Source organism: Netta rufina (genome assembly GCF_964035555.1).
Source record: "Netta rufina genome assembly, chromosome: 1".
NCBI lineage: Eukaryota > Metazoa > Chordata > Aves > Anseriformes > Anatidae > Netta > Netta rufina.
This window is the reverse complement of record NC_140123.1, coordinates 206,244,597-206,271,119: the sequence shown is the minus strand read 5'-3', so window position 1 is coordinate 206,271,119 and position 26,523 is coordinate 206,244,597. Positions and strand designations below refer to the sequence as shown.

At 48.4% G+C, this 26,523-nt stretch overlaps 1 protein-coding gene across 4 annotated transcripts in view; it reads left to right on the top strand.

The window, feature by feature from the left end:
• Window positions 1-26,523, top strand: part of SHANK3 (SH3 and multiple ankyrin repeat domains 3) — a 376,332-nt gene that overhangs the window by 275,105 nt on the left and 74,704 nt on the right. For all 4 annotated transcript variants that reach the window (XM_084305956.1, XM_084305955.1, XM_084305957.1 and 1 more), the window contains exon 16: window positions 13,422-13,504. In XM_084305956.1, coding sequence (XP_084162082.1) covers window positions 13,422-13,504 — 83 coding nt within the window. The remainder of the gene's footprint in view (window positions 1-13,421; window positions 13,505-26,523) is intronic.

The following is a 26,523-nucleotide window of genomic DNA, read 5'->3' as shown; positions in this document are numbered from 1 at the left end:
GTGAGGGGCCCAGAACTGAACACAGTGCTTGAGGTGCAGAGTACAGAGGGATGATCACTCCCCTGTGGAGTGTCCCTCAGGCCAGCACAGCAGTGGCCTCACTGGCCACCTGGGCACACGGCTGGCTTCTGTTCAGCCGGCTGTCAACCAGCAGCCCCAGGTTCCTTTTCTGCTGGCAGCTTTCCAGACACTCTCCCCTGAGCCTGTGTCAGTGCATGGGGTTGTTGTGACCCAAGTGCAAGACCTCGCACTCAACCTTGTTGAACGTCACACAACTGGATGTGACCCACTGAGCCCATCCAGCCCCCTCTTCAGAGCCTTCCTACCCTCAAGCAGACCAACACTCCCACCTAGCTTGGTGTCATCCATGAACTTTCTGGGGGTGCATTCGATCCTTTCAACAAAGTTGTTGATAAAAATGTTAATACAGGCCCCAAGACTGAGTCCTGGGGAGTGCCACTGGTGACTGCCACCAGCTGGATTGAGCTCCATTCACTGTGACTGCGCCCGGCCAGGCAGCCAGGTCTCCACCCAGCAAACCAAGCCCCGAGCAGCAGCCTTACCCAGGAGAATACTGTGGGAAACAGTGCCAAGTGCTTTACTAAACCCAGGTAAACAACATCCATGGCCTTTCCCTCATCTATTAAGCAGGTTCTTGTTGCAGATGTCATGGAAGGGATCAATGTGTGCAGTCGGGCAAGAAGCCTTACGTCAGGGCTGGAAGCTGATGATGATGGGGGTGCTGTCCAGGGATGTACACTGATGACTAGAGCTGAGATATGGCGATTTTATAGTCTGACACATAAAAAGCCACTTCGAGGTGGTCACAGCCATTCATGGTTTCACCAAGAAATTTTAAAGGTGTCCTCTGACTCATCTCCTGAACCAGCTGATGACAAGAGTCTGCTTGCAAGAGAAGTCATCCCTGTGAACTGCCAGAACAGCAAGGAAGCAGCTGTAATGTAAGATGCTGCACACATGACATCTGTACTCTTGGAGAAATCAAATAATTGCTATTGAGCTCTTAGAAAATTAGGACTAAATTGGCCAAATCTCAAGTTGCAGGAATACAGCCTGTACAATAAAATGTTCTGTCTGTAAAATGGCAAAGAAAAACTGAAACAATACTACAGGACCCAAGTTGAGAAGGTTACTCAAACATTTTTCACAATGCCCCTTACTAAGTACCACCTCCACTGACGAAGGCTGTTGAAAATCAGTTCAAACATATGACCCTCAAGCAAGCTACTGCATCAGCTGATGAGTTTTTTGTGTGCTCACAGTCCTCAAAACAAGGCACTCTGAGGTCATGTGCTTGTGCACCGATACTTCAGTAAGAGTGGGAGACTCAAATACCCTGTAAAAGTGAGAAAATCAGGTACTCCTTCCCCAAGCTGCAAGGTATTGAACTGCTCAGCAAATTGGAAATCAATGAATAGTTCCAGCAAAAGTATTTTCCCATTGCATTCATTGCTCCACTTAGGGGTCATGAGCTGCTTTTCTTACTGTTTCAAGTATCCTGCGAATCTAAGGTCTTTCAAAAGGCAGTAAGACAAATTATCTCAATGATTTGGGACCCTACCTTTGAGCTTCATGAGGATGATATCTTAAAGGATTGCAGTTACAAGGAGCTGGATTTACCTTTAATGCAAAGAGGTGTGATTTGAAGAAACAGTGCCCATATCTTGGGTCACATAACCATTACCATTAAATAACTTAGAGAGCAAGACTGGAGAATATCTACAGCGTGCAGCAGCTTCCAGTATTACAATGCTGAAGCACTGCCTGAACACAATCAGCTCATTAGGCAAGCGTGTATTAAGAAAGCCTGACATCTAGTGACCTCGGATTAGTTGCTGTTCTTCATCACTTCTTCAAAATGAGCATGACCAACTCCACAGAGGGAGCAGGTCAACATAACCGGCAGCATCCTGTGACACATACCAGGAGGCCAGGGCTCCCAGGCACTGCATGAGTCCTGGTGTGGAAACTGTTCAGGAATCATAGAAGCCTAGAAAATCCTGAGTTGGAAGAGAACCACAAGGATCATCAGGTCCAGCTCTTGACTCCACACAGGACCATACAAAAATCAGACCGTGTGTCTGAGAGCATCATCCAAACACTTCCCAAACTCCAGCAGGCTCAGTGCCATGATCCCTGCCCTGGGGAGCCTGTCCCCGTGCCTGACCACCTCTTGGTGAAGAACCTGTTCTAACACCCAGGCTGACCCTCCTATGATGCAGCTTTCTGCCATAAAAGAAATACCAAGAGTGGCATGACTAAAATATCAGTGGAAATGTCTGAGAAAACACCAAGAGATGCAATAAATCAGGGGTTGAAGGCATGGCCTGTACTGATAACCCTGAACAGGAAAACCAGTCAACAGCAAGGGCTGTGCTGCTGACCTGCACTGCCCATGGCGCAGATGTTGCAGGAGATAGAAGTCCTGTGTGCTGATAATGCCACCGAACAGATAACTTCTCAGCAAGCTACCTGCACTCTAATAGCAGGAGGATGGTGACAAGGTAATCACACACCGCACACACCGCTCCTCCTCCTTTTGCTCCAGCGGGAAGACAAACTGTAGCCACTAAATACCCCAGATGAAGAAAGTGCAAATAGTTGTCAACAGCCTTGCTAGGATTTGCTAGGGTAAAGCAAGAAAGATTTGAGATGAGGATCGTGTCATAGTTAAATCATAAAGGTTCTAAAAGATCTGTCCAAAGTATAGTTTGTTTTTGCCAGAAAAGAGGAAGCCAGGAGACTGTGCAAACTTAACAGTCATTGTCCCTTCTACTCCATCACACAAGTTATCTCCATCAGAATATTTGGCAATTCAGCTCACACTTGTGGAAGTTCTGAGTATGTGTGGATAGAGTTATTAGGAGAAGTTAAATGAAGCCCTAATTATCTACTCCAAGAAGGGCTTGCAATAAGTTTTCTTGATTTAATTTGTACAATGACGATGCAGCAATGACCAAAACCAGACAATAGCTGATGGGAACTTTTGTATGGACTGCCAGTGCTCTAACCATTTCTTCAGCAGCTGAAGCTCTCATCTCCTATCAGGTACGATCAAATACTTGGGTCTTTTTGAGATTTCACCTTTTGTTTTATGTGTGAAGGGGTTTTGCTTTGTTTTGTTTTGTTTTGCTTTGTTTTTCTCCAGTTTGGGTCTGCAGAAACAGAGCTATCAGTGTGAATAACTTAAAACATCTGAGCTGCCAGAGCACGAAGCAGGCCAGCCGGTCCCATCACTGACACGCTCCTCACCAGGCCACGGACAGCCAGTCTTCGGTGCTGTCAGTGGTGTTAATTCAGAAACTGCACGATTCTGTGTACATTGTCAAAGCAACCAGAGAGTGCAGTGAGTGACTCCAGCTGTCTGAGAAGTTTGCATGGGTCATCTGTGCAAGCCTGCTGGTCCTGCAGTTTCTACCAGCAAGATTTCAGAAGTGGCTTAGGTGTAATGGTTTTGACTCCTTAGAGCCATATTTCTTCCCAAATGCAAAGTGGGTTTCCTAGAAGAAAACACTTTGAGTACCATCGTATGTAGTTATGGCAGACAAGTGTCTTTTCAGTGCGGGGGTGTGGTTTGTGAGCTGGGAAGGGTTTATCCAGAGCTCCCTAGAGTGACCATAAAGTTAGCCTCCACAGCACTCAGGATTTGGTCAAACTATTTCCCCTGAACTGTGTTTTTCCCAGGTTATGTAGTACTAAGCTGCACCATTGCTTCTGCAAAAAAAAAAGCTTTCCATACTTTCAAAAATCTATGAAACTTTTTTTTTTTTTTTTTTAGTTTGATTGTATTCTTTTCCAAAGTGGGAAGAGCAGAGCAACCAGAAGTATTTAAGGTGTGGGGGCACTTTGGCTGTGCCAGCGATATAATGGTTCTCTGTCTGAATCACTTTTCTTTGCTAATAGTTCCTGGCCACTGTAGGACATTATGGTGACATTTTTCTTGAGCTGTTTACCATATCCCAGAGTTCTTAATCCTGGTTGGTAATGGTCATCTCAGAGCCTGGTATCTTATGTATGAGGAGAGATTTTTTTTCCTCATGTGCCTCAGTTTTTGTCAACATTACATTTCATCTTAGATTTTTAACCCCAGTGATAGAAGATCTTTCTACAGTTCTTCACAGTTTTCCTCATCTTTAATATTCTGAATAGTTCAGCATCATCAGAAAACCTGGTTGCCTTTCATTCCTCTCTCATAAGTGATCTAGGGGTATGTTGAGCAGCTTAAGTCCTGGCACCTATTCCTGCAAGACTCCACCGCTGACTTTTAATCTGATGTGAAATCCTATAATTTTCTACCTTCTGATAAATTGAACATACAAGCACCTTCCTTTTTATCACATGCCTTCGTGGCTTCCTCAAGAGATCTCAGTGAAGGACTTTGTCAAATGGTTTTGTAAGTTGGCTTCAGTTCAGTTTCTCTTGTCAAATAACTTGTATCTATGCTTTTTTTGCAGGCCTTTGTCTTTGGCCATTCTCTCTGGCTGCATGTCAGTTTACCCCTTGCTCTGTTGCAGTGTTGACCCATTGCATCTCTGGAAGAAAACCTGCTTGTGGTGCTGGGGAGATTTGATTCAAGCTAGCACTTCCTAAAGGTGCTGGTGGTGAGATTGATATCCTCTCTGCATGATCCACCAGCACAATCCTGGCAGGCCCTGTAGCCTCCAACACTTTTGCCTGTCCTTGTGCTGTGCACGTCCCTAGGCACTGGGCTCGAAGAGGGGTATCCGAATGGTGCAGACACAAGCTGTTCTGCACTGGTAATTTTGGGGGACCATGACAGCTTCCTGAGGGGGCTGGCTGCACCCCCATAAGTTTGGTTCATCCCCACTGTCTACAAATCCCAGAGAATCTCTGAATCACAGAGCCTGGCAGGGACCTCCTTTCTCTGCATCCATATGCATGACCTCAGGGAACTGCAGTAAGATTAGGAGGCAAGGTGTTCTCTTAAAATGCTGCGCTAACGTTCCCAGCTGTGATGCTGGGATGTACCCTTGTGTGTGCTGGCTGTCTGCCGTATCCCAGTAGTAGAGCCGTGTCCAGTGTTGGCATCACAGGCCTGGAGCTGCCTCCTCTGCTGCTGTCCTGCAAAAAGCGGTGCCATGCGCCCCCCAGCCCAGCCCCGCTGGAGCCCGCACACCGCAGCGAGCGCTGCTCTTCCAGACACAGGGTGCTCCAGGACCTTGGCTGTCTGCAGTCTTGTCCTGGCGGTCTGTGACCCTTTTTTTGTTCCATGGCCTCTTGTAGAGGCGCTTCAGCCTTGGATCTGTCTGCAAGTCCCTGTGCTTCCAAAGGGAAGACCTCCCCACAGCACGAAGGTCGGGTTTTGTTCAGGTGTCTGTTACGGCCTTGTACCCTGTGTGGAGCTTTGGCACTGTGACTGTCCCACCCCAGAGATTCTCTGGTAGGCTTCCTTCTTCATATGTGTGTGAAAACTGATTTTAGTATTAGTTTTGATGCCTTTTGCAAATTGTTCCACAGATTTATGTTTGGCCTGTCATAACTATGTTTTTACATTTAGCCTGACGGAGTTACAATTCTTTCCTTGTTCCTCACTTGGCCATGGTTTCAGCTTTAAGAAGGATGTTTTCTTGTCTTTTATAACCTCCATTTTCCTGCTGTTTAGCCATGCCAGCTTCTTTCTGTTCTTTCTCAATCTGCAAAATGTATTTGCACTGTGTCGCCAGCATGGTGTCCTTAAACAGTCTCCATCTGTCTCCTTTGCTGAGGATCGGATAAATCCACATTGTAGAATTTGGATTTTCTGGGACTTGTTTTCATTATTTATAGAAATATGCATTGTTCTTCCATAAATACATATTGGACAAACACAGACATAATGTTCTTTAATCTCCTTTCATTCAGGCAAAGGGAGATTTTAGGCGTCATCTATTCTTTCTCAGTACAGACAGCAACTGAAGCTAGCAATACCAATAACTGTAACGTCCCTGTTTATGATGATTTTCCCCTTTAAATATATGCAGCATAGGCTTCATGAGCTAGCGATACATCTTAAGACTTGAGATGCTGTTGCATGTTACCTTGTCTGTCTCTCTGTGCATCTGCACAACCGATTGGCTCCGATGTCAGCTTTGAACAATGCTGTTTTTGTGGAGCAGAATTCCCACAGGTGTAATTTAGCAGCGTTAAGCATGCATCAGAGCCTGCCTTTGCCTCCTTTTTTAGTCGACACCATTTTCCACCGCTTGCCGAAGAAGCGGTGCTGGAAGTCACAGATGATGAATCTCGTCTCTCTGCAGCCTGGGGCCACGCTCGCTGGTCCGCGTCCCGTGGTCACTGTCGGTGTGTCGGGTTCGGCACGTCTGGTGGAGAGCATGCCCGGTGAGAAGGAGCTGGAGAGCAGCACCTCTCCAGCTGCAATGCCTTTTCTGGCAAGTGAGGAGAAAAATTTGGGACAAATAGCTTCTTTCTGCCTGCATTAATATCAGCCTGATTATTCCACAGGCTTACCTTTTCTGTATCTCTGCAATGGCTTCTTTTCCTTCACTTGACTGCTTTTCAGCAAGGTCTTAGCAGCTTTCTCATCATCTCTGTTGGTTTGAAGTCCTGGTGAAATGTATCATAGACTTCTCATTCCCTTAATGTGCTGCCTTATTTTAATGTTTTGGTTAACTTCCTAGAACTTACTGGTTTGTTGTGTTTAAATAAAACGCTTCCAGTACTGAAAATATCCTGTGAAAACTGTCCATATTTGAATTGGGAAGGTGCCACTTTTTCCTAACCATCTGATCTTCAGAATTTCTCTGGTTCTCAAAGCCCACATTTCATCTAGGACTGAACAGCCCTCCTTGGGGTTTTTAACTGATGACGAAATGCGTTTGACCAATGCAGGAGGGAAAAGTGATCTCAAACAACACATCCTTCCTGGGATTTTGCTGCGCTTTCAAATTGTGTGTGTGTATGTGTGTGGCTGGAAGGTGGTTTCTTCTGGGGGAAGAGTTGCTTTTCATGTGTCAGTTTGCTTTTGACGTAGTTCATAATCAGTGCCTTTAATGAGCTACCTCCTGACTGAATTAAACAGAAAATGTTACTGATGATAATCAGTGCCTTAGGATCAGTTACAAGCATAAATAGGCTCCTTTCTGGCCCCCTCTCCATTTCCTGGTGTCCTTTGCTTTCATTACAGAAGCACCACTGTCACCTGCATTTCCAGAGATGTCATGATCCATTTTCATGGAGTTTTAAGTGGATCATTTTTCCATTCAGGATAGGGCTTTTCCCAGTTCCACTCTGATATTACTGCTCAGGTCCCCTGGCTGCCAGTCTGAGGGGCTAGGAGGCTCTTCTAGGACAGAAGCACACTTAGCACACCTGCTCCTTTACTCTTCCCCAGGCTTCTGCTGGCAGTAAATGTTTGAGATGAGATGCTTAGTCTGACCTGCTGTGGTCATTCTTTCTCTCTTGTATTCAAAGAGCCAGTACAGCCGTGTTACTCTTTGGCCAGCACCTGTGTCACAGCAGAGCAGGACTGTGACACCTGCCTCTGCAGAGCGCTCGGGCCTGGCCAGATCTCCACGGCCTCCTTGCTGCCAGGGATGCTGTACCTGCTCGATAGCGATGTGCCCAGTCCATCCCAAGCCTCCAGGGAACATGCCTGTACCCTGTTGATTTCTGCTAGAAGCTTAAGTGTTTGGTGTACAAGTCTAATGGTGATTGCTTTCCCTAAAGCATCACCAGCCCTGGGAAGTGAGATGGGTTAGGAAGGAGGCCTGTGTGCCATACTCATCCGTGCTGTTTCATTGCTAGCTTGCTCCACGGGATAGATTTGAACTGGGCCAACTCCCAGACAATCCCAGTTACAGAGCAAGGCCAGCTCTAGTCAGAGGCAATTTCTGAAATGCAGCTTGGAAAGAGCTGCTCTGTGCTCTGGTTTGATTTTCTGGGGCAGAGAAGAAAGTTTGTTCACAAAGACCTGGGCTGTTGTACCCAGAGACTGGCCTGTGGCCCAGTTACTCATCGTTGCTATAAATCATCCTTCTGTTGCATCAGACATTTTCTGCACAAGGTACCTGAGCAGAATTACACTGTTCTGTCACTGCCTGGCTGTGGGTCTGCGACACCAAGGTATGTAAGTGAGGTTTTTACTGGGAGAGGCCTAATGTGGTTCATATTCCACCTACATCAGGCTCAGCTGCCCTTAAATTATTCCTGAGGAGGAATGATCTAAAAGCTCCGTGTAAGTGACCTTCCACCACCACCTCTGTTCCTGTGCTTCAGCATGCATCATTACTGCTGAAAAGTGGTGTGGCACCTTGTAAGCATTTTCTCCTGGGAGTAATTGAGTCAGTTCATCAAACTAGGTCTTTCCTCAGGCTATGTTTGCTGGGCCCTTTATCTTCCAGATGTCTTCCTCAGGACTCTCTCCTGTTGACCCACATCTTTCTGGAAGTGTGGTGCTGGCAACCGGACAGCTGAGCTGCTCTTCATCTAACTTTAGGAATGTGATTCACATCACTTTGTTGTAGGTGTCTACCATGTAGGTGTCTGCGCTCATCGCCCTGGCTTTCCCTGAGAGTCGATGCAGATGTGTGCAGTCAGTGAAGCCAGGGGTGCCATTCATTTGACAAAATGTAGGCGGTCATTTCAGCATGGGATGAATCACAGCTCCATTGACTTCACCGAACAGATCTCCATTGAGTCTAAAAGGAGCCTGGAGCAACTTGCTCACTGTAGGTGCTTGTTTTATGTACGCCCACGTTTAACTCGATGACTCCCAAGGCTACTGCCGCATGGGGTAGGGCAGAAGGATTATGTCAGATCTTAGACAGCACTCTTGCTTATTTTTCTCCAGTCTGTCCAGTGTGACACTGCAGCTGATGCTTCTGAGTCCAAAGTGGTATTTCTGGCTTTCCCTGCTGGCTGTCCAGCCAGTCCCTCTGCAGCCTCTGCCTTTCTTTTCATAGCTCTTGCCTAGTGCCTTGCACTTTCCTTTCTCCTCCAGTATTTTTTAGATCATTGCTCCAGTGATGGTACCACATGAATACAAATCCTCTCTTACAACATTTTGCTGTCCTCTGAGTTAGGATCCTCTGCAAGTTTAAGTTTGCTCTCTGTTACATCCTAGTCATTGGTGAAGGCATTGAGATTGTCCCAAGACAGACCCACTTTTAAATCCCACTTCATATTTCCATCCAGTTCAACAGTGAAAAATGTGAAACCAGCTATTTACTCACTGTGCAGCAGTTTATGTTCCCCTTGCTTTTTGTGAGAATGTCTTGTGAGAGCATTCAAAGTGTTTAACTGGCATCAAGATATATATCATAGAACTGCCTTTCCCATGTTCATGAGACCTAGTGTGTTCAAACAGAAATTAGGTCAGTTTAGCATGATTTGTTCTTTCAAATCCATGCACCTGGGATTTATCACCTTCTATTCTTCTAGATGTTTTATTAAACTGTTGTGTTGTTTGTTAGAGAGTTTTCCTGGGAATTAAAGATGAGTTACTTCAATTTATACTTCCTTTGATCTTTCTATTGCCTGTTTTTAAAGATGCGCGTGATGCCTTTTTCAGATCTTCTGGAGTGTCGTGCATCCCATGCAGGTTCTCAGAACAATCCATCACAGCTCTCAGATGTTTTCCACCAGCTCCCCAGGCACTTTCAGAGAACTTCAGCCGGCCCAGATAATGGAGAAAAAAACCATTGAATTCCTCCAATTGCTGTTTTTTCCACTTAGGTCAGAGCTCATCTTTGCCATCACAGTGTTACCAGGATGACCGGAGTTAATTGTAGCTATTTAGTCCAGTCATAACCTTGCTATTTTTTCGTAATTGTTCATTTGATCTATCGGGTTTGTCTCTCTAAACAGTCACAAATTTACTAAAATAATTAGCCCTGGTCAAGTGCATTAACTGTCTGTAACGTGGTTTCAGTAAAAGGTAAACCAGCAGAAGGAGGTCTGATACCCAACCCCGGCATTGCGGGAGCGAGGCAACCCATCAGGCTTTGTGTCGTCTCAAGCAGCAGCTCTGAAGGGCCGTGCTCTGATGCCTCTGTGCCGTTACACTAGCTCATCTGCTTACTCATTGACCAGCTACATGTAGGGCACAGTAATCTGGCAGTGAACCTGAGGGGCTGTTTTCCATAAGGTATCATAACTTGATTAACATTTATGTCCCAAGAGTATTAAATCACTATTTTGCTTAATCTTTCTCAAATATTTTAAAATTCAAATAACTCCTCACTACATTTTTTTGAAAGTTCCTATTTTTATTTAGACAAAAATAAAGAAATGAGTAATTCAGGTTACTTTTTTGGTATGACACTATCACAGATCTTTGATTGCACTGCTTCACCTCCTTCTCCAGGCTGGTTTTTGCTTCTTTTTCCAGCTCTCAGAGCTCTAGCAGTGTCAATCAGTGGCATCTCAGGTGACTTTCTACTCCCCCATGATTCTAGTTCACAAAAATTTAGTGGGTTTTTATTTCACTTTTTATATAGATCTATCTATAGAACTATTTAGTGTGGCTACATCAAAAAGTGAAGGTGTCCACTGGATTTTACTGTAATCGGTTATGAACCTGAGGCGTTTTTTGGTGTTTGTAGAGATAAATGGCAAAAGGCAAAGAGTTTGCAGGTTCCAGAGGGACTTAAACTGGGAGTGCTCTTGCAAGATCCCCCTTGCAAATCAAACTTTGTAAATCCCTCTGTGGAAGACATAGAGGAGGGGAGTGTGCTAAAACAAATAAATGTCCAGCATTTCCAAAAAACCCACAGGTGGCTCTACATGCATACTGCTGGAGTATCCAGAGACAGAAAGAAGCATGTTGGGGAGTTTTCCCGTTGTTTCTGACAAGTTTAGATTTTAAATTAAGATTTAAAATCTAAATCGCCGGTTTATTTGCAGGTGGAGGTTTAATTCAGAGGTGGTTGAAAGAATTAAATATTTCTGCAAAGTAACTTTTGGTAAAGCAGCAGTGGGCTGAGCGTATTTAAAGGTGTACATTATTAGAGGAAGTCTTGGTAGGTGAGGATTGTTGGAGGCTGCATAAACTGTACTTATACAGGATACAAGTGTTTTTTTCAAGAATTTCTTTGTTTTGTCATCTGGATAAAACAACCACAGAGGTCCTATGGAAGAATTAGGTACAGAATTTTATCATGGATTCCTTACTTTTTTCATTGATAAAGCAATCACAGCAGGACTAGTTGGGCACTTGGCCCACCACTAGCTAAAATTTAAACCACAATTTTGTACAGAACGTTTGTGTGCCTTTCCCTCTCTCTCCTTCCCCTGCACATACACCTGCACAAACGCACGCTTGTAGAGGTGGCAGAATTTCTCATGGTTTAGGGTTAAGATCTCACACAGGGCATCTACAAGGGCTTGACGGAAAAGGGGGGATATTCCTCTGGATGTGAAATGTCTTAGGTCTAGCTCTGTTCCCAGACAGTAAGCCATGGCTCAAGGAGAAGGTAAAGGCTTGATACAGGAATCATGGTTCGAGGTTGTCTGGCTGCCCTTAGGTGGACAGGAGAATCATTCTCCTGTAATGGCCTCTTCTGGGCGTTGTGTATGAATCTGTTTCCAGTAGAACTTGCTAGGCTTGGAAGAGAGGATTTTGTTGTAGAAGGGAGAGTTTTACACGTGTCAAGGAGCATATGCATACCCAGCTCTGCTTTTGAAAGACAGGCAATGTGTTGAAAATGTGACATAAATGGATGACTGTGTGACAGCAGCCACCTCCTTTAAAGCAGTTCACATAGTTTTGTTGAATTTTGTCCACACCTAGGTACTTTGTTGCACAAAGTGATGGGTTTATAGATACCTTTTTTTTTTTTTTTAACGTGTAATGCCAAAGGATGTCCAAAATTATAACGTTATAGCACACAGTGAAATACCAGGGAAGTCCAAGGAGTTTAGGCTTGAGTTCTGTGTCTGACAGCATCTCTTCCGAGTCTTCCAGAGTGCCTTGGTACTGTGGCCCTGGCATGTATTCACTTCTGTGATCGCTTTCCCTTGGTCTTGGAAAACAAAGGAATCTGCCCACCTGTGATAGGAGAGCCAGATACTATTGTGATGTTAACGGCAGAGCCATAAAACTACCAAAAAACAGATGGCAATTCTCACAGAGGCATCGCCAGGCGGGGCTGCAGATGGACAGGGTGCAGAGCACCCGGTCTGGGGGCGTCGCTGGCTGCTGGAGCCTGCACAGAACGGGGCCGCCAGCCAGGCCCGTGCAGCAGCACCCGCAGCCCCTCTTTCACCCCAAAGCGTGGCTCCTGCACCCCTGGCGTGGACGCGTGGTCCCAGCGTGGCGCAGCCGCTTCCCTGCGGCACACACGGGGCAGGGGGCGGCCGTGGGGCTGGTGGGTCTGCGTGCCGCAGTGTGCCCGCTCCGTGCCCGCTCCGTGCCCGCTCCGTGCCCTGCCTGTGGGTCGGGGTCCGGCACCCACGCGTGTGGTCAGGGGGCCGCCGCACGCCGTCCGTCCCCCTCTGCCTGCCCGGGCTGTGGCGCGGTGCGTAACGCGTCCTGCCGTGCTGCCGAGCAGGACCGAGGTCCCTGATTAATTCCACTCTGATGTCAGACATGCGGCTCTGCTGGGAGGGATTTGCAGGGCTGCATTTCAGCTCCCGTTTGCGGAGAGAAGCCCTCTCCCCGTGCCCCCCCGCCTCTCCTGGAGCCTGTGGACGATTTTGGTTGGAAGGGCCGCCAGCACCCGGGGGCTGCTCAGAGCCACGCGTCCATTCCTCTCTCTCCAGCACCGGATTTTTTTCCGTTCTTCTCGTCTAGCTGCTGTTGAGGGCAGGGAAGAGCGGCTTTGTTAAAATAGGACAATGAAATGCATCCCCCCTCTTCTAATGACAGACGGTTACTTAGCAACGAGGGGGGGGATTTTAAGAGAAGATCAGAGCATCGGGATGAGGATATAAACTCTGCTGCTCTCTCTCCCAGGAAACTTACCAAAGAGGCACCTTTCCTTTTGTCAGGCATCTAATTTTTTCATACGAGAGGCAACTGGAAAGTCTCAGAGCATCTTCCCTGATGGATGGATGGCTGCCTCCCCCCGCACCTCCTCTGCTCAGGCGCTCCACTCTTCAGTTATATGTTAAGGGCATCATTTAAAGGGAAGCCCAAAGTGGGATCAGTAAGCTCCCTGCATGCGTATGCAGGTGACTGAGAAGGGGACCGGTGGGCAGAAGGGTGATCCAGGCAGCCAGGGCTTCCCTCCACCTACCTATTGAGGGAAAGTAGCTTTCGTCTTTTTGTTCTGACTTTGGGCAAGGGAGGGAGGGAAGCAGAGTGTTCCCAGCTCCTTGCTGAGATGAAACAGTCGATGAGAAGAGGTCTCCTTGTCACAGGCACAAAGGCCACCTCCGCCTGGCAGCATGGTGCTGAAATCTAACCCTAGCATCATTCTCTTGTGCTCTTTCCTGCCCAGTGACTACATCATTGAGGAGAAGACGGCCGTGCTGCAGAAGAGGGAGCATGAGGGATTCGGGTTTGTGTTGCGAGGGGCCAAAGGTAAGGGCTGCTTCTTTCACTTGGTCCTGGGGTTGGGGGAGAGCTCCGTCTCGTCACCTCGGTTAGTGCTCCGGACCCTGCTTCCCTGGCTGCATGGAGCAGCCCTCGAGCCCCTGTGCATCAGGGTCTCCTAAGGGAATCTCTTTTCTCCTTCTCTGACAGCTAGGCAGTGTGAGTGCAGTCTATTTCTGGGTACGTGCATTGTACAGAAAATGCCATTCATGGTAAATGTGCATCTCTTGAACGTTCTGGGGTGTTTTTCTGGTACAGATGCTGGTATTTGTAGCCTTGAATTTGTAGGAGTTTTCACTTCTGCCTATTTACTGGGTGTATGAAGTGCATCTGCCGTTCCAGGTACAGGTGTAAGCCCCATGGGGCAGGGCCGGTGTCCTCCATGGCATTTTTATTTATTTTTTTTTTAAGTGCTTGAAGTTTTTCACTGTTCTTTGAGTGTGTACAATTGGGGTCCTCCTGGGGGCCCTGGCTGTGTTGGGGCTCAGCCCCAGCACGAGGGCAGGCTGGTGGAAGCTCTGCCTCGGACCTGTGCTGCCAGCCAGCCTCTGCTGGTGCCTGGGGCACGCTTCACCTGCACAGCCCTGCAATACCTGAGCGCTGGCAACCGGCACATTGGACCCGGTTGTTTCTGTGGCTCCTGTTTCAAGGAACTGATCTTTTTGCTACAAAAAGAGTCCCTTGAGGACTGCTAATGAATGTGCTCATATTCACACAGGAATGGGCTTCAGCCCCTGCGATGGGGGGCAGGTCCCCCGCAGGCTGGGGCTGCTCTCGCCTGCATTTCCAGGCTGAAGGCACGGCAGAGGCTGGGGGTCTCTGAAATGCAGCTGCTGTCAGCAGAGGCATAGCGGCACAGGCTGCCATCCCTCCCCTGCATGTAGGGTGCAGGATGCGGGAGGGAAAGCTTAAATGAGTGGCTGTCAGCTCCTTTGGTAGAGCTGCACCTTTCCTGTACTTCCGTGTGCATGGAGATCGTTGTGGTTTGGGCTTAAATCTTGGGTGTGATTTTCTGTCAGGATTCCTGAATTGCCTTTGTTCTGTCCGTGTCTCGGAGGGGCTCGGTGTGCCGGGGGGTGTGTTTGTGTTCCAGTCAGAATATGGTCGCTGTCTCTCTCCTTCCCTGTCTCTCCCCTTCCCTAAATATGTGACATATGTGTCTGTCCATGTACTGCTCACATCAGTCTGTGTAATGTGGAGTGAAACTTCAGGGCTCAAAATGGCATCCGTTTTTTTGCCGGATCAGACTTGCAGCTGTCATGTTAGGACAAAATGGGATAAATTGTGCCCTATTTCCATTTTTTTTTGCGTTTGCCCTCCTAACATCTGCAAGCTCTGTATTTTCCTTTGTCTGCCAAGGCTGAGGGAGCGGACTTGGAGCGGGTTGGGCAGTGGGCGTGAGGCTGTGCGGGACCTGGGTCTGGCTCTGGCATTTGCAGCTCTGCAGGGGCTCTGGGCAGGGCTGCAGGGGCCGCATCTCGGAAGCCCCCGCGGGGTGGACGCGGTCTCTGGTGCTGCCGCCTGGGGTGGGGGTGCCGGTGGGTCTGCAGATCCCCCCGGGGAGCAGCACCCTCCTGGCGGAGAGGGGCTTGTGGCAGCTCTGTCATCCCCTTATTTCCCAGCCTCGTGCTTCCTGCTGCTGGGGGCTTTACGCTGGAAACAGCATTGGGATCTTCTGTCCTGGCCCCACCTGGCAGCACCGCTCACGCTCCATTTAGACCGCGAAGCGCTTCAGGTCTCTTGGGGTGATCTGGAGAAGGAGCCCGGGAACGGCAGGGAGCAGAGTCAGCAAAGTCCCTGCAGAGGGAAGGAGCTGGTTAAGTGAGACACAGCTGGATGATCCTCAAAGGAAGCTGCACTTCATGCTGCAGAGGGTGTGAGAATCCTGCACAGCTTAGAGCAGTCGTGCTGCTTCCTTCCAAGCTGGGTTTGCCCATCCGTGTGGCACTGCCCCACCAACTGCATCCCAGGCAGGGGGAGCCAGCCCTCCCCAGCCCAGCCCATCTCCCTCTGCCTCCAGCAGATGGGGGAGGCCAGGTCCCAGTCAAACCAGTGGGGCATTTGGGCAGAGGTTATTCCTGGATCCCTGCAGGAGGTGAAGTGCAGCTTTCTGATGCGGAGTTTGCAAGCAGCTGTTGCCTCGGGGAGTCGTGTGGATGGAGCAAGGGGCAGCAGTGAGGCAGCACCCTCACTCAGCACCCTGAAGGAGAGTGGTGAGCAGCTGGATTTACTGCTGCATTTCCCAGCCCAGAGACCAGCCCTGCCTTTCACGTACACAGGTGATAGACCTGTGCTGAGCACAGGTACGAGATGAAACGTTTTCATGATAAAATGCTGAGAGATGATATTTCTAGGCATATAATATCCTGAACTCAGTCACTCTTCTATGCATACATAGAAGGTTCTTCCAGCAACCTCTGTCTTTCTGCCTAGCATGACCACAGATCAGGCACTATCCCTGTAGTAGTATGATACATAAAGTATTCTTACATACTTCCCTGGGGCCATCCTTGTAAGCAGTGGTTGTTACAGCTGATGCAGTGACCACACCTCACACATGGTCTCACCAAATCCATGCTACCTGTTCCCTGAGCAAGGAGTGCTGACTGTGCCAGTTCAAACTCATTTGGTGTCTGGTTGCTGTGGGTTCTGTGAAAGTGGTGGAGGGGGACACAGTCCCTGACTCAGCCATTTGCTAAGTAAGGAGGAGATAATTTAATGAACAGCAAAGATATTGCCTGTAATGTGAATTGTGTTTGGGGGAAAAAGAAAAAAAAAAAAAAAGAGAGAGAGAGATTGGAATGGCCCAAAGTGCTTGCTCCATGGCATCAGCTTCCGTTTGTCTCTTTAATTTGGGGAGAAGTCCCCAGGCAGGGCATGTTATTCAAGAAGTCTCCCAAGATTGTTGCTTCCTGTGATATGTGTATCTCCTGAAGCAGCTGATCCTGTATGCTGCTGGCGAGAAGATGTCGTACCAACCTAGTGCAGGGCTTGTTTTGCTCCTGCTTCTTTCCAAAATGTTGCAAATCTTTGTGGTTTTTTTTGTTTGTTTGTTTGTTTGTTTGTTTTTGCCAGGTTTCCAATCAAGCAAGCACTTACCTGCTCTACCAAGAGTACCTGTATTGATGGCAGGACGCAGACCCACTTTCCAGGTCTGCCCAGCTCTCGCTGCTCCTTGGAGCAAGCTTTGTATCTGTGCCCTCCCTCCCTGGGCTCCCTGCTTTCACACAGCCCCATGTCCCCGCTGCTGCCGTCTGCAGCCTCTCCACTCCTGTACACAACACAGCACCACCTCCACCTCCACGTTCAGTGTCTGTCCACGCATTTGAGCCGGACTGTTATGGAGAGCTTGCCGAACCCATGTGGCTTGCTCATGTCCTGCTCAGCTCCAAACCTGCCTCTGGCTTCTGTGTGGCTTGGGCAATTCCCAGGGGTGACTGCCAGGTCTGGTGGGACATATTGCAGAAATCCCACTGGGGGACAACTTAATCAGCCAGTCACACAGAGCTGTCAGAGCTGATAAGCTTGGGCACGGCAATGCACGAGTGTGGCTGTGCTTTGGAGACCAGGTCCTTTGCTCCACGAATGGTCTCAGACAGCCCAAGCGTGGGACTGGCATCACATGCATGGCAGCAGCGTCCGGTAGATGCAGGGGCTGCCAGGTAACCCAGTGCCAGTAGTGAGATGCCAGCTGAGGCAGACAGGAAAGGCTCAGTTTGTAACCCAGCCCAATCCTTCCTTGCTGGGACACAGCAGAACCGCCTGGGGACCAGTATTGTCTCCAGCCTCCTCTGGAACACTCCCCATGAGCACTGGATGATGTTTAGCATCACGGGAAAATCGGGCAGTGTGACCACACAGCTCCAGTCCTTGTACTTGGAAGCTTGTGCAGCTATCACAAATGTCTCTTTGCCTGTTCCTGGTCATCATGTGAGCTTGGGCACAGCAAGCCAGCATTCCTTCTGCAGTCCTACAAATGCCCAGGGCTGGCCCAGTTCCACAGTCAAGACACAGTTGCAAGGTGCTCGGAGAGCTCAAGGCCAGGTCAGGGAGGGTCTCTGCACAGATGGCATTTTAGGACGCGTGTGCTTCACCAACTCCCACTTGTCTTTTGCCAGGTTTTCTCTGCAGGAAGGGTTAAAGTTTGATACTCAGCAAAAGATGTTTGTTTGCATCCCTTTGTGTAAAGAACAGCCAGAATTGATGTTACTGCAGTAACTGAGACAAATCGCCTTGGGTGAATTCAGTGATCCAGCCACCTGGATCCAAGCTTTGTACTTGCTTCAATCTGTAGCAATCCGCCGGGCATTTGAGGGAGTTTTGGTTTCTTTTCCTGTCCAACATTTTGTGTGAAGACCTGACATTCAGCAACAGAATCCTCTACAAGTCGAGTGTCAGTGCTGTGAGTTGCTTGGTGCTGGGTCTCGTGGCCTTATGAAGGTCCATGAGAGTCACAGCTCCTGCTCTGCACAGCCCTGGGGCACGAGGACGGGGTGTGGTGCAGGAAGCATGGTCAGAGCTTGAGGATCTCACTGTTGGTCTAGCAGGCAGAGGAGAAGCTGGCCTAAAGCCCTGCAGCAAATTTTGGGACAATACTGGTATTATAACATTTCATGGAACTTGAAGAGCTTATGTATGGTTTTCAGAATATGGCCTTTATGCAGAGGAGTGCTGTGACACTTTGTGACCCTCAGGATGATAACAAAGTGGGACTGGAAGATGTATTTGAAGCATTTCAAACACCAAGTCTGTCATCTGTATTGTTAAGGGTGGTATCATCATTATGGAGATCCAATGGAAGTGTAGAAACAAAGCTCAGTAGAATCTAGGTATGGTAAATGCTGCTTTTGACCCATCTTTTATACTAGCCTTAGAAACTTTAAAACTCGGGAGCTGATTTTAATTAACCTCTGTGGCACCCCTCCTCTTCCTACCTCCAAATACATTTACTCTGTAGGTGCTCGTTATTCACTGACCAGCTCCAATATTCTGGGACATGCCTTCAGGATTTTGGGTGAGAAGTGCCAAGTAGCTAAGATATCCTACAGTAAATACAATTTAGAATCCTTTTTCTTTTTTCACTCTGTAAATGTGAAGCCTTCATCTTGAAATGAGATCGACTGCAATGCTGCAAGAGTCAAAGTCAGGGCTGGGGTTTACTGCATCAGGTCCTTGGGAGCAGCTCCTAGCAAAGACGAGCAGCTCAGGGCAGTGACAGCTCACAAGTCCGGGCACTCCTCTGGCCATGGCAGGTGCCAAGGAACTGGAGCATCGGTTTCACTCGGGTGCCCCTGTGGCATCAGTGCCATCCTCCTGGCAGCAGCAACGCGGCAGGGGCAAACCAGCCCTGTGGGGACAAGGTGCCTTGTGCTCCTGCAGCACTGCCCGCTGGGTTTGGGTGCTGCAGGGCCTTCGCCCAAGATCCATGGCATCGAGGGGTTCTCTGAGCTCCTGCTGAGCTCCCTGGTGACCTGTGTCTTTCAGGACTTCTCCCGACTCTTCGGGGTGCAGCTGAGGGTTGAGCCTCTGGTGCGTGGCAGCCCAGATGACAGTAGATTTTTAAGACCAGGAAATGACCACAGTGATCAAATTGTACAAACAAAGCTTTGGTATTAACGTGGTGATTTCTTGACTGGTACAAATTATAATTCTTGAGATTTAAAGTCATGAGATTTTGCAATGAACAGTAGGCCTCCTTGTTAGGAAATTCTGCGTCATTACCAGTGAGAATTTCTGCAATTTAATTCCAAAGCTTTTGATTTAGTTTTGCCCTTGTCAGCAGGACAGAAAGAGCCTCCTTAAATTTTATTTCCTTCCTGTGTAGGCACTTACAGATGAATTGTTACCCATATTACATACTTCTGACCTAACGCTTTCCTGCAGGCTCTGGTCTGGAAGCAGTATTTGGGAGGATCTGGTTCCAAGCTGAATTTTGGGATGGCTGGGTTGCTGCACTCAGGCTTGGCCTGGGCCGTTGTGAGACACCAGAGGTTGGGTTTCCCAAGTTGTGCACAGAGCATGTGGCGACTTCTTCCTTCGTTACTGCGGCTACAACAGGCTCTGAACGTGGTGGACGGTTCTGGTGCCTTGTTCTGTTGGTGGCTGGGCTGACAATGAGGTGAAGCTGACAGGACAGGAGGTCGAAGTCCTGACAGATGTGATGTGAGGAGCTGCACAGCAGGACGCGTAGCGATGAGAGGGCTGAGCAAGTTACAGGTGGTGCTGAGAGGGACGGCTGGGTTTCGTTGGTGTTTAAGGGGAAGTGATGCTAGAAATGGCCAAATTTCAGAGATAGCTGAAGGGAAACACCGGGCTGTCACCCGTGTGAGGCCAGCACGGACTCCCAGGTGTTTCAGAAGGTGCATTTTGTGCAGACGGTGCTCAGATGTCTGCATCCCGCTGGGCATGGGCAGCCTGTGGAGCACATCTCGTGCAGCTCTTCATCTCCGTGCCCCTGAGGAGCACGGGTTTTCCTGGCTCTGGGCTGGACAGAGTGCCTCAAGGGCAGAGGAGTGACAGTGAGGGTCAGAGTTTCTCCCACAGCAGTGAAGTTTCCATTCACACTTCATTTTTTGCGGAGCAGCATTCTGCAGGGGTGCTTCTGCCCCTTTCAGCTGTGGTTTGGAAGGAGACATCCCCACCGCCAAGGTGTCTTAAATGTGGCATGGTTTGTAGGTGCTTCATAGGGCTTTCTAGCAACATTACATTTAATTCTGTTTCTTACGAGAAAACGATGTGCCCAGTACCCATCAGCTTAAAAAGAAAGGGAGGCTTGGGCCCTTCTGGACAAAGGGGCCCAACAGGGTTGGGCCCTTCTGGCCCTTCTGCATGCATGCAGCATGCAGCTGGACTTGGACACAGTACGATGGGCAAACAAGTGGCTGGCGGGTCAGGCTCAAAGGGTTATAGTAAATGGGGTTGCACCAGGCTGGCAGCCAGTCTCTGGTAGGGTTTCCCAAGGCTCCTTTTTAGGGTCAGTTCTCTTCAGTGTTTTTATCAATGACCTGGACACAGGAGCTGAGCACACACTAAGTTTGTGGACAGTACTAACTTGGTAGGAGTTGTCAATTCCCTTAAGGGTAGAGGGGCCCTACAGAGAGATCTTGATAGGTTGCAGCACTGGGCAATCACCAAATGTAAGAAATTTAACAAGAGCAAGTGCCGGATTCCACACCTAGAGTGATGCAGGCCTGAATGTACGTACAGACTGGGGGACATGTGCCTGGAGAGGGATCTGGGGTTTGGGTTGACAGCAAACTCAGTGTGAGTCAACGGTGAGCCCTGAGGGCCAAAAGGGCCCTGGGGTGCACTGTAAGTGGTGTAGCTAACTGGGCAAAAGAAGCAATAGTGCCACTATACTCAGCACTGCTGCAGCTTCATCTTGAGTACTGCGTGCAGTTTGGGGCTCCACGACATAAGAAAGATATAAAAATATTAGGGAGTGTCCAAAGGAGGGCAACAAAGATGTAAAAAGGACTAGAGGACAAGACGCATGAGGAGCAGCTGAGGCCCCTTAGTTTGTTCAGCCAGAGAAAAGGAGGCTGAGGGAAGGAAATCTACAGCTTCCTCACGAAGGGGGATGAAGGGACAGGCGCTGGTTTCTTCTTTTTGGCGACAGGACCAGAGGGAACAGCATGGAGCTGGGACAGGGGAGGGTCAGGCTGGGTGTTAGGGAAAGGTTCTGCACCCAAAGGTGGTTGGGCACTGGGATGGGCTGCCCAGGGAAGTGGACATGGCACTGAGCCTGTTCGAGCTCTTAGATGCACGGTTTAACTCTTAGGTTGCCGTGTTCGGAGGCAGGAGTTGGTCTTGATGATCCTCGTGGGTCCCTGCCAATGCAGGATATTCTATGATTCTGTGATTCTGTTTTAATTACTGACTACTGTGGGAGCATTTTCTCCCTTTGCAGCTCTTTTGAAGAAAAGTACAGATCAGATTCAGTACTGAGCAAGTATAAGCACGGTATTGATATATTTGACAGAATAACTAAAAGCAGCTGTAACAGAAAGATCTGAAACAAGAAAGTACAGTTGCAGACTGCTAAAGAGCAGATTTCCCCTTTATTGCCTTAATGCTGCAGTACTGAGGCAGATGGGAAATCCAGTACTGGACTGTACCTCCATCCAGAGGTCACAGCTCCTCCGCCTACTGCCTGATGTAGCTGATGGAGACACCTGGAGCAGTTGCCCTTGCACATCTCATTCTCTGCATGGAGAAGGGGTGGTTTAATCCACATTTACTTGTCCCTTCTAGAGCTTCTTGTTCCTTGTGATTAAGTATTGGGACTTCAGGCAGTAACATGAGAGTTGGTCGCTTCTTCTTTCAGCTTTTTTCTTCTTTTATTAAATTCTCCTTCCAGTATTTGCTTTCATGAGGACACAGTTCTGACTTCAGGATGCATTTTCTTGTTTAGTGACTTTTTAAGGCATTACTGACACTTTAAAAATTGTGTACAGTGGCATGCAGTTACTGCAGATATAACTTGCAGCGCACAGAAAATGGTCTACCCGTCATCCTCACGTAGCACATCAATAGTACCGGTGACAAAATTGGCCATAAGGCTGTTTCTCCTAGGTTAATTTTACTTGTATTCCCTATATATTTTTGTTTGCCAATGAGGAAATCACATCCTTGAACTACCCTCAAATGACTCCAAGCTATAATTTAAGGTTTCTCCCCTAGTGAGCCCCATGGCCCACAGCTTGATGCTCCCACCCTCCATTCTGGGCCTCCATCCTGCTCCCTCACTGTGCTGATGCTTGCAGGTCAGAGGAACAGGAGGAACAGAGCCAAATCCCAAAGCCACTCTTCTTTGCCTTGCTATGGGCACTCACTTTCCTTCCTCCTGGTACACCTGGGGATGCACAGGGGCAGCAAGCACCTCTGGGTTGTGCTGGACATTTGTGGGAACACAGCAGAAGTGAGCCTGGAGGGACAGGTCTGTCTCATGCCTCTTGTGATATGTGGTTTGTGCATGTTAGGCTCCTTCTGGCTGGGAAACCACTTAAACTCTCATCTGCACAATGCTGTCCTCCCCAGGGATCAGCACTTCCACTCGGCCTTTTCAAGTCTTGATTGTGATGTGTGTATGAGAGGGCAGTACTGGGATGTCATGTTGATGCTCCATTTTGCAAAGTGCAGTGCTGGTATTCTGCAGGGACTGTGTGTCACGTTATCATTACATAAATAATTTACTTTACATTCAGGGAGCCCCTTTACATTCAGTCTCCCCTTTTCTAATTTTCAGACATTCAGGCAATACACAAGGTCTTGCTCCACTTAAATCTTGTGTTCCTCTGGGCCTGGGTTTAACAAAAGGTAATGGGCACCTTGTTTTGCAGCTGCCATCTGCAACAAGGTCAGGCTGGTGGTTCTTCCAAATTCAGATTATTGAAACAGCTTGCTGGTGAACAGTGATCCAAGAAGTTGAGTTTAACACTGGGGAAGATTTGAAGGATTTGAAGAAATCAAATGTTACGCTGGCATTTTTAAAAATAGGTAGGATGACTTGTCTACTGCTTGCCAGTTTAAGCTAGGATCCATCAAAGGAAGAAGGTCATGGAACGCTGTGCTGGGATGCAGTCAATAAAAACATCTAAGCATAATCAGATCGTTCAGTTTATTTCTGAGAAAATAGCATCTTGTCAGGCAAACTTTGTCTTGCTCTGGTGCTGACTGATGGCTATCTGATTTAGCAGAACAAATCTTGTGTAAAATTGTAAACAAAGTTTTTAAAAGTATTATGAAAAATGATGGAAATAATCTGTCTGTATAAAATAACTGACTATACATTTTGCACAAATGCATGGCCATCTGTCAATTAAGAGGATGTAAGTTACATTTACTGGAGTGACCTGACATCGGAGGAGATCTAAGGACAAGGTCATCCGCTGACTCTGTTATTAAATCTTCTGCTTCATAAGGGTTTTGATGCAGCTCTTAAATACATTGATTTAATAATAGAGTGATGGATAACTTGTCCAGAGCTGATGATACACTACTTCATTATCTATATTGTTCAGAAAAATAAAGCATGCTTTCTGCAAACATCAGCTGAGGTGAGAGGTGGATCTACAGGAGCAATTGCTGAAGGCTCTGGCCCTTGTCATGCATGATATCAGACTAGATAATGTTGTTTTTTCTGGCTTGCTTGTTGCATATGTCTGGGGCAAATGTTTTTTTCAAGCATCATCAGCCACTGAAGAAGACATTTGGTGTCTGATTTCTTAGAAAGTTGGCCTAGACCCTTCAGTGCATCCTGTACGTGGCTGTCCTTTCACTAGCAAAGAATGTTCTTTTACCTTTGGTTCTTCTGAATGGAGACTGTGAATCCAGTGTGAACTAAAGATTCATGCGAGAAAAAGACAGCTCCAAAACTCCCCCCAAAAGTCCTGAGCAGGAACCTTCAGTGTCAACTCACATACCAGGCCCCCAAATTGCTTGCCTGGCCAGGGGCTGGGGAGCATGTCTCTATTTTGAATTCCTTGGCTCTGCTTATGTTTGAGTCAGCTGCTTCATGTTCGAGCAGCTGTGGATGTGTCCTCACCATTCCGTTTGTCACAGCCAGCTCTCGCTTCTCTCCTGAATGTGTGAGAATTGCACCGTTTGCAGAGAGCCACAGTGTCAGCCATCGGCCAAGCTCCCAGAGTCCCTTGTGCTGCTCTTGGTGCTGGCTTGCAAGCCCCTCCACATGCTCCTGTATTAACAACCTCGTCCTTGAGACAACATGAAGTACAACAGGACTCCCTGTGCACCCCAGCCTTAAACTTACTGCTTGTATAGAGCACTGGACTGAGACAATCTGCACCAATGCCATCAGTGCCAGCAGCTGTGCATCAGGTTTTTATTCTGACCCTGTGCAAGTGCAGTGCCATGCTGTCAGCCAGCCATTGGTCACTAGCCAAAATGTAGACGTTTCAGGCACTAATTAATGTCTTTTAGTGCGTGACATAGGCTGCATCATTAGAAAAAAACGCCTTGTTAACCCTGTCTCCTCCTGGTGGTTTAAGTATGTTCAAGAGCTACTCGACAGAACGAGTGCTGTGCTGCTGTTATAGGAGAGGACTTCTGCTGTACAATGTGTCTCGACAGCTGGCCTTGAGCAAAGCTGCTGTTGCAGGTGGGAAGGAATAATGAAACCCACCCGTTGACCCTCCGGTGTGTCTCTTTGTTCAGGAGAGTGCAGAGCAGTCAGAGCGTGCCTAGGTTTTTCATCCATGTCTTACTCCCAGTGTGTCCGTGGTTATGTTTCTGCGTGACAGGTGACCTGGAACATCACCTCCTGTTTGTGCAGACAGGGAAAGCAGGTTCATTGACATACGGGGTTTCAGGATTGCAGTCCCCCACAACATTGCTGAGTGCTCCTGTATGTGGTAGCCCACCTTGAGCTTTACATTTGAGGCTGCTACTGGATGAGTACAGCTCCAAGATCAATGCAGTGCAACTCACTGAAGCACAATCCCCACTCTAGTCCTGGGACTGGCACTAGGTGGAGGTAGGACTGGGAATGATCCTCCCTAGGAGGCTGTGCAAATGTGTGGCTGGGTGCCATAGCGCTGAGAAGCGCTTTTCTCTGAAAGGTTACTTCTGCCTTTTTCTTCTCTGAGGAGCGGGCTTTTAGGAAAGCCCGTATGTCTGGTAACACATGGAAGCCAGTAATGAGATGGCATGCCATGAGGAAAGGCTCATTAGAAAGGTCTCAGCAGGTCAAGAGAGGTGATTGTCCCTCTGCTCTGCCCTTCTGAGACCCCACTTGGAGTCCTGCATCCAGGTCCGGGGCCCCCAGCACAAGAAGGATGTGGGGCTGTTAGAGCAGGTCCAGAGGAGGGCCACAAGGTTGATCAGAGGGCTGGAGCACCTCTTCTGTGGAGAGAGGCTGGGAGAGCTGGGGATGTTCAGCCTGGAAAACCACTTAGAGGTGGCTTACAGAAAAGGTGGAGAGTGACTTTTTACATGAGCAGATTGTGGCAGGACAAGGGGGAATGGTTTTAAACTGAAAGAGGGGAGATTTAGATTAGAGGTTAGGGAGAAATTCGCTCAGAGAGCAGCGAGACACAGGCTGCCCAGAGAAGCTGTGGCTGCCCCATCCCTGGAGGTGTTCGAGGCCAGGCTGGATGGCTTTGGGCAGCCTGGTCTAATGGAAGGTGTCCCTGCCTGTGGCAGGGGTTGGAACTAGGTGGACTTTGAGGTCTCTTCCAACCCAAGCCATTCTGTGATTCTCCAGGGTCCCCTTCAGGTGTTTCTGGTCACCTAAGGCCTGGTGAAGCAGACCTCACTGACTTAATGCTGTGGTCCTGCACCGCTCCACACAAATCCCCTCTGCACAAAAGCAGGCACATAGTTAAACAAGTCTCTTCACAATACATGAAGGGGAAAATAAATTCTTGGAGAATCATGACTGGTCCCTGAAACAGCCAAGAACGGCAACCCCTCTGGTGCCACTTGAGTTTCAGAGAGGCTGCCCAGTTGCCCAAAGAGTAACCGTGGCCTTTTTGCTTAATTTATTTCATGGATCTGGTGTCTCTGAAAGCCTGCAACAGTCTCACGATAAACAGACAGTGTAAGCTTTTTCCTTCCTCCCATCACACAAGGTAGCACGCATCACGCCAGCTGCTGTAAGGTGGACAACCCCTTCACCCCGGGCGGGCAGTGACGGGCTGATGCTGGGTAGTACAAGTGCACTGCCTGGGTCTACCTGAGGAAGTCCCTTCCCTGGCAGGGTGTTCCGACTGGGAGCAGGAGCAGGTTTTCCTGCCAGGAATGCCATTCAACCTGAGTGGTTCATCTGCCTAATGCAGGTGTGATCAGCAGGCGGCCCGCTGCTGCTGAGCACCTTGGCTCCTGTAGGTCCCGTACTGCGAGGGGCTCCGCTCTAGGGCTGGCGTCTTCAGTGTCACAGGTGGTTGGTACATCTTCTTCTCTGCTGACTGTGAGGGAGTCCTGGAGCTTCTAACTCAGACATAAACATCCCTTGTGTAGCTACGAGTCAGAAGGAGCGAGTTCCACCC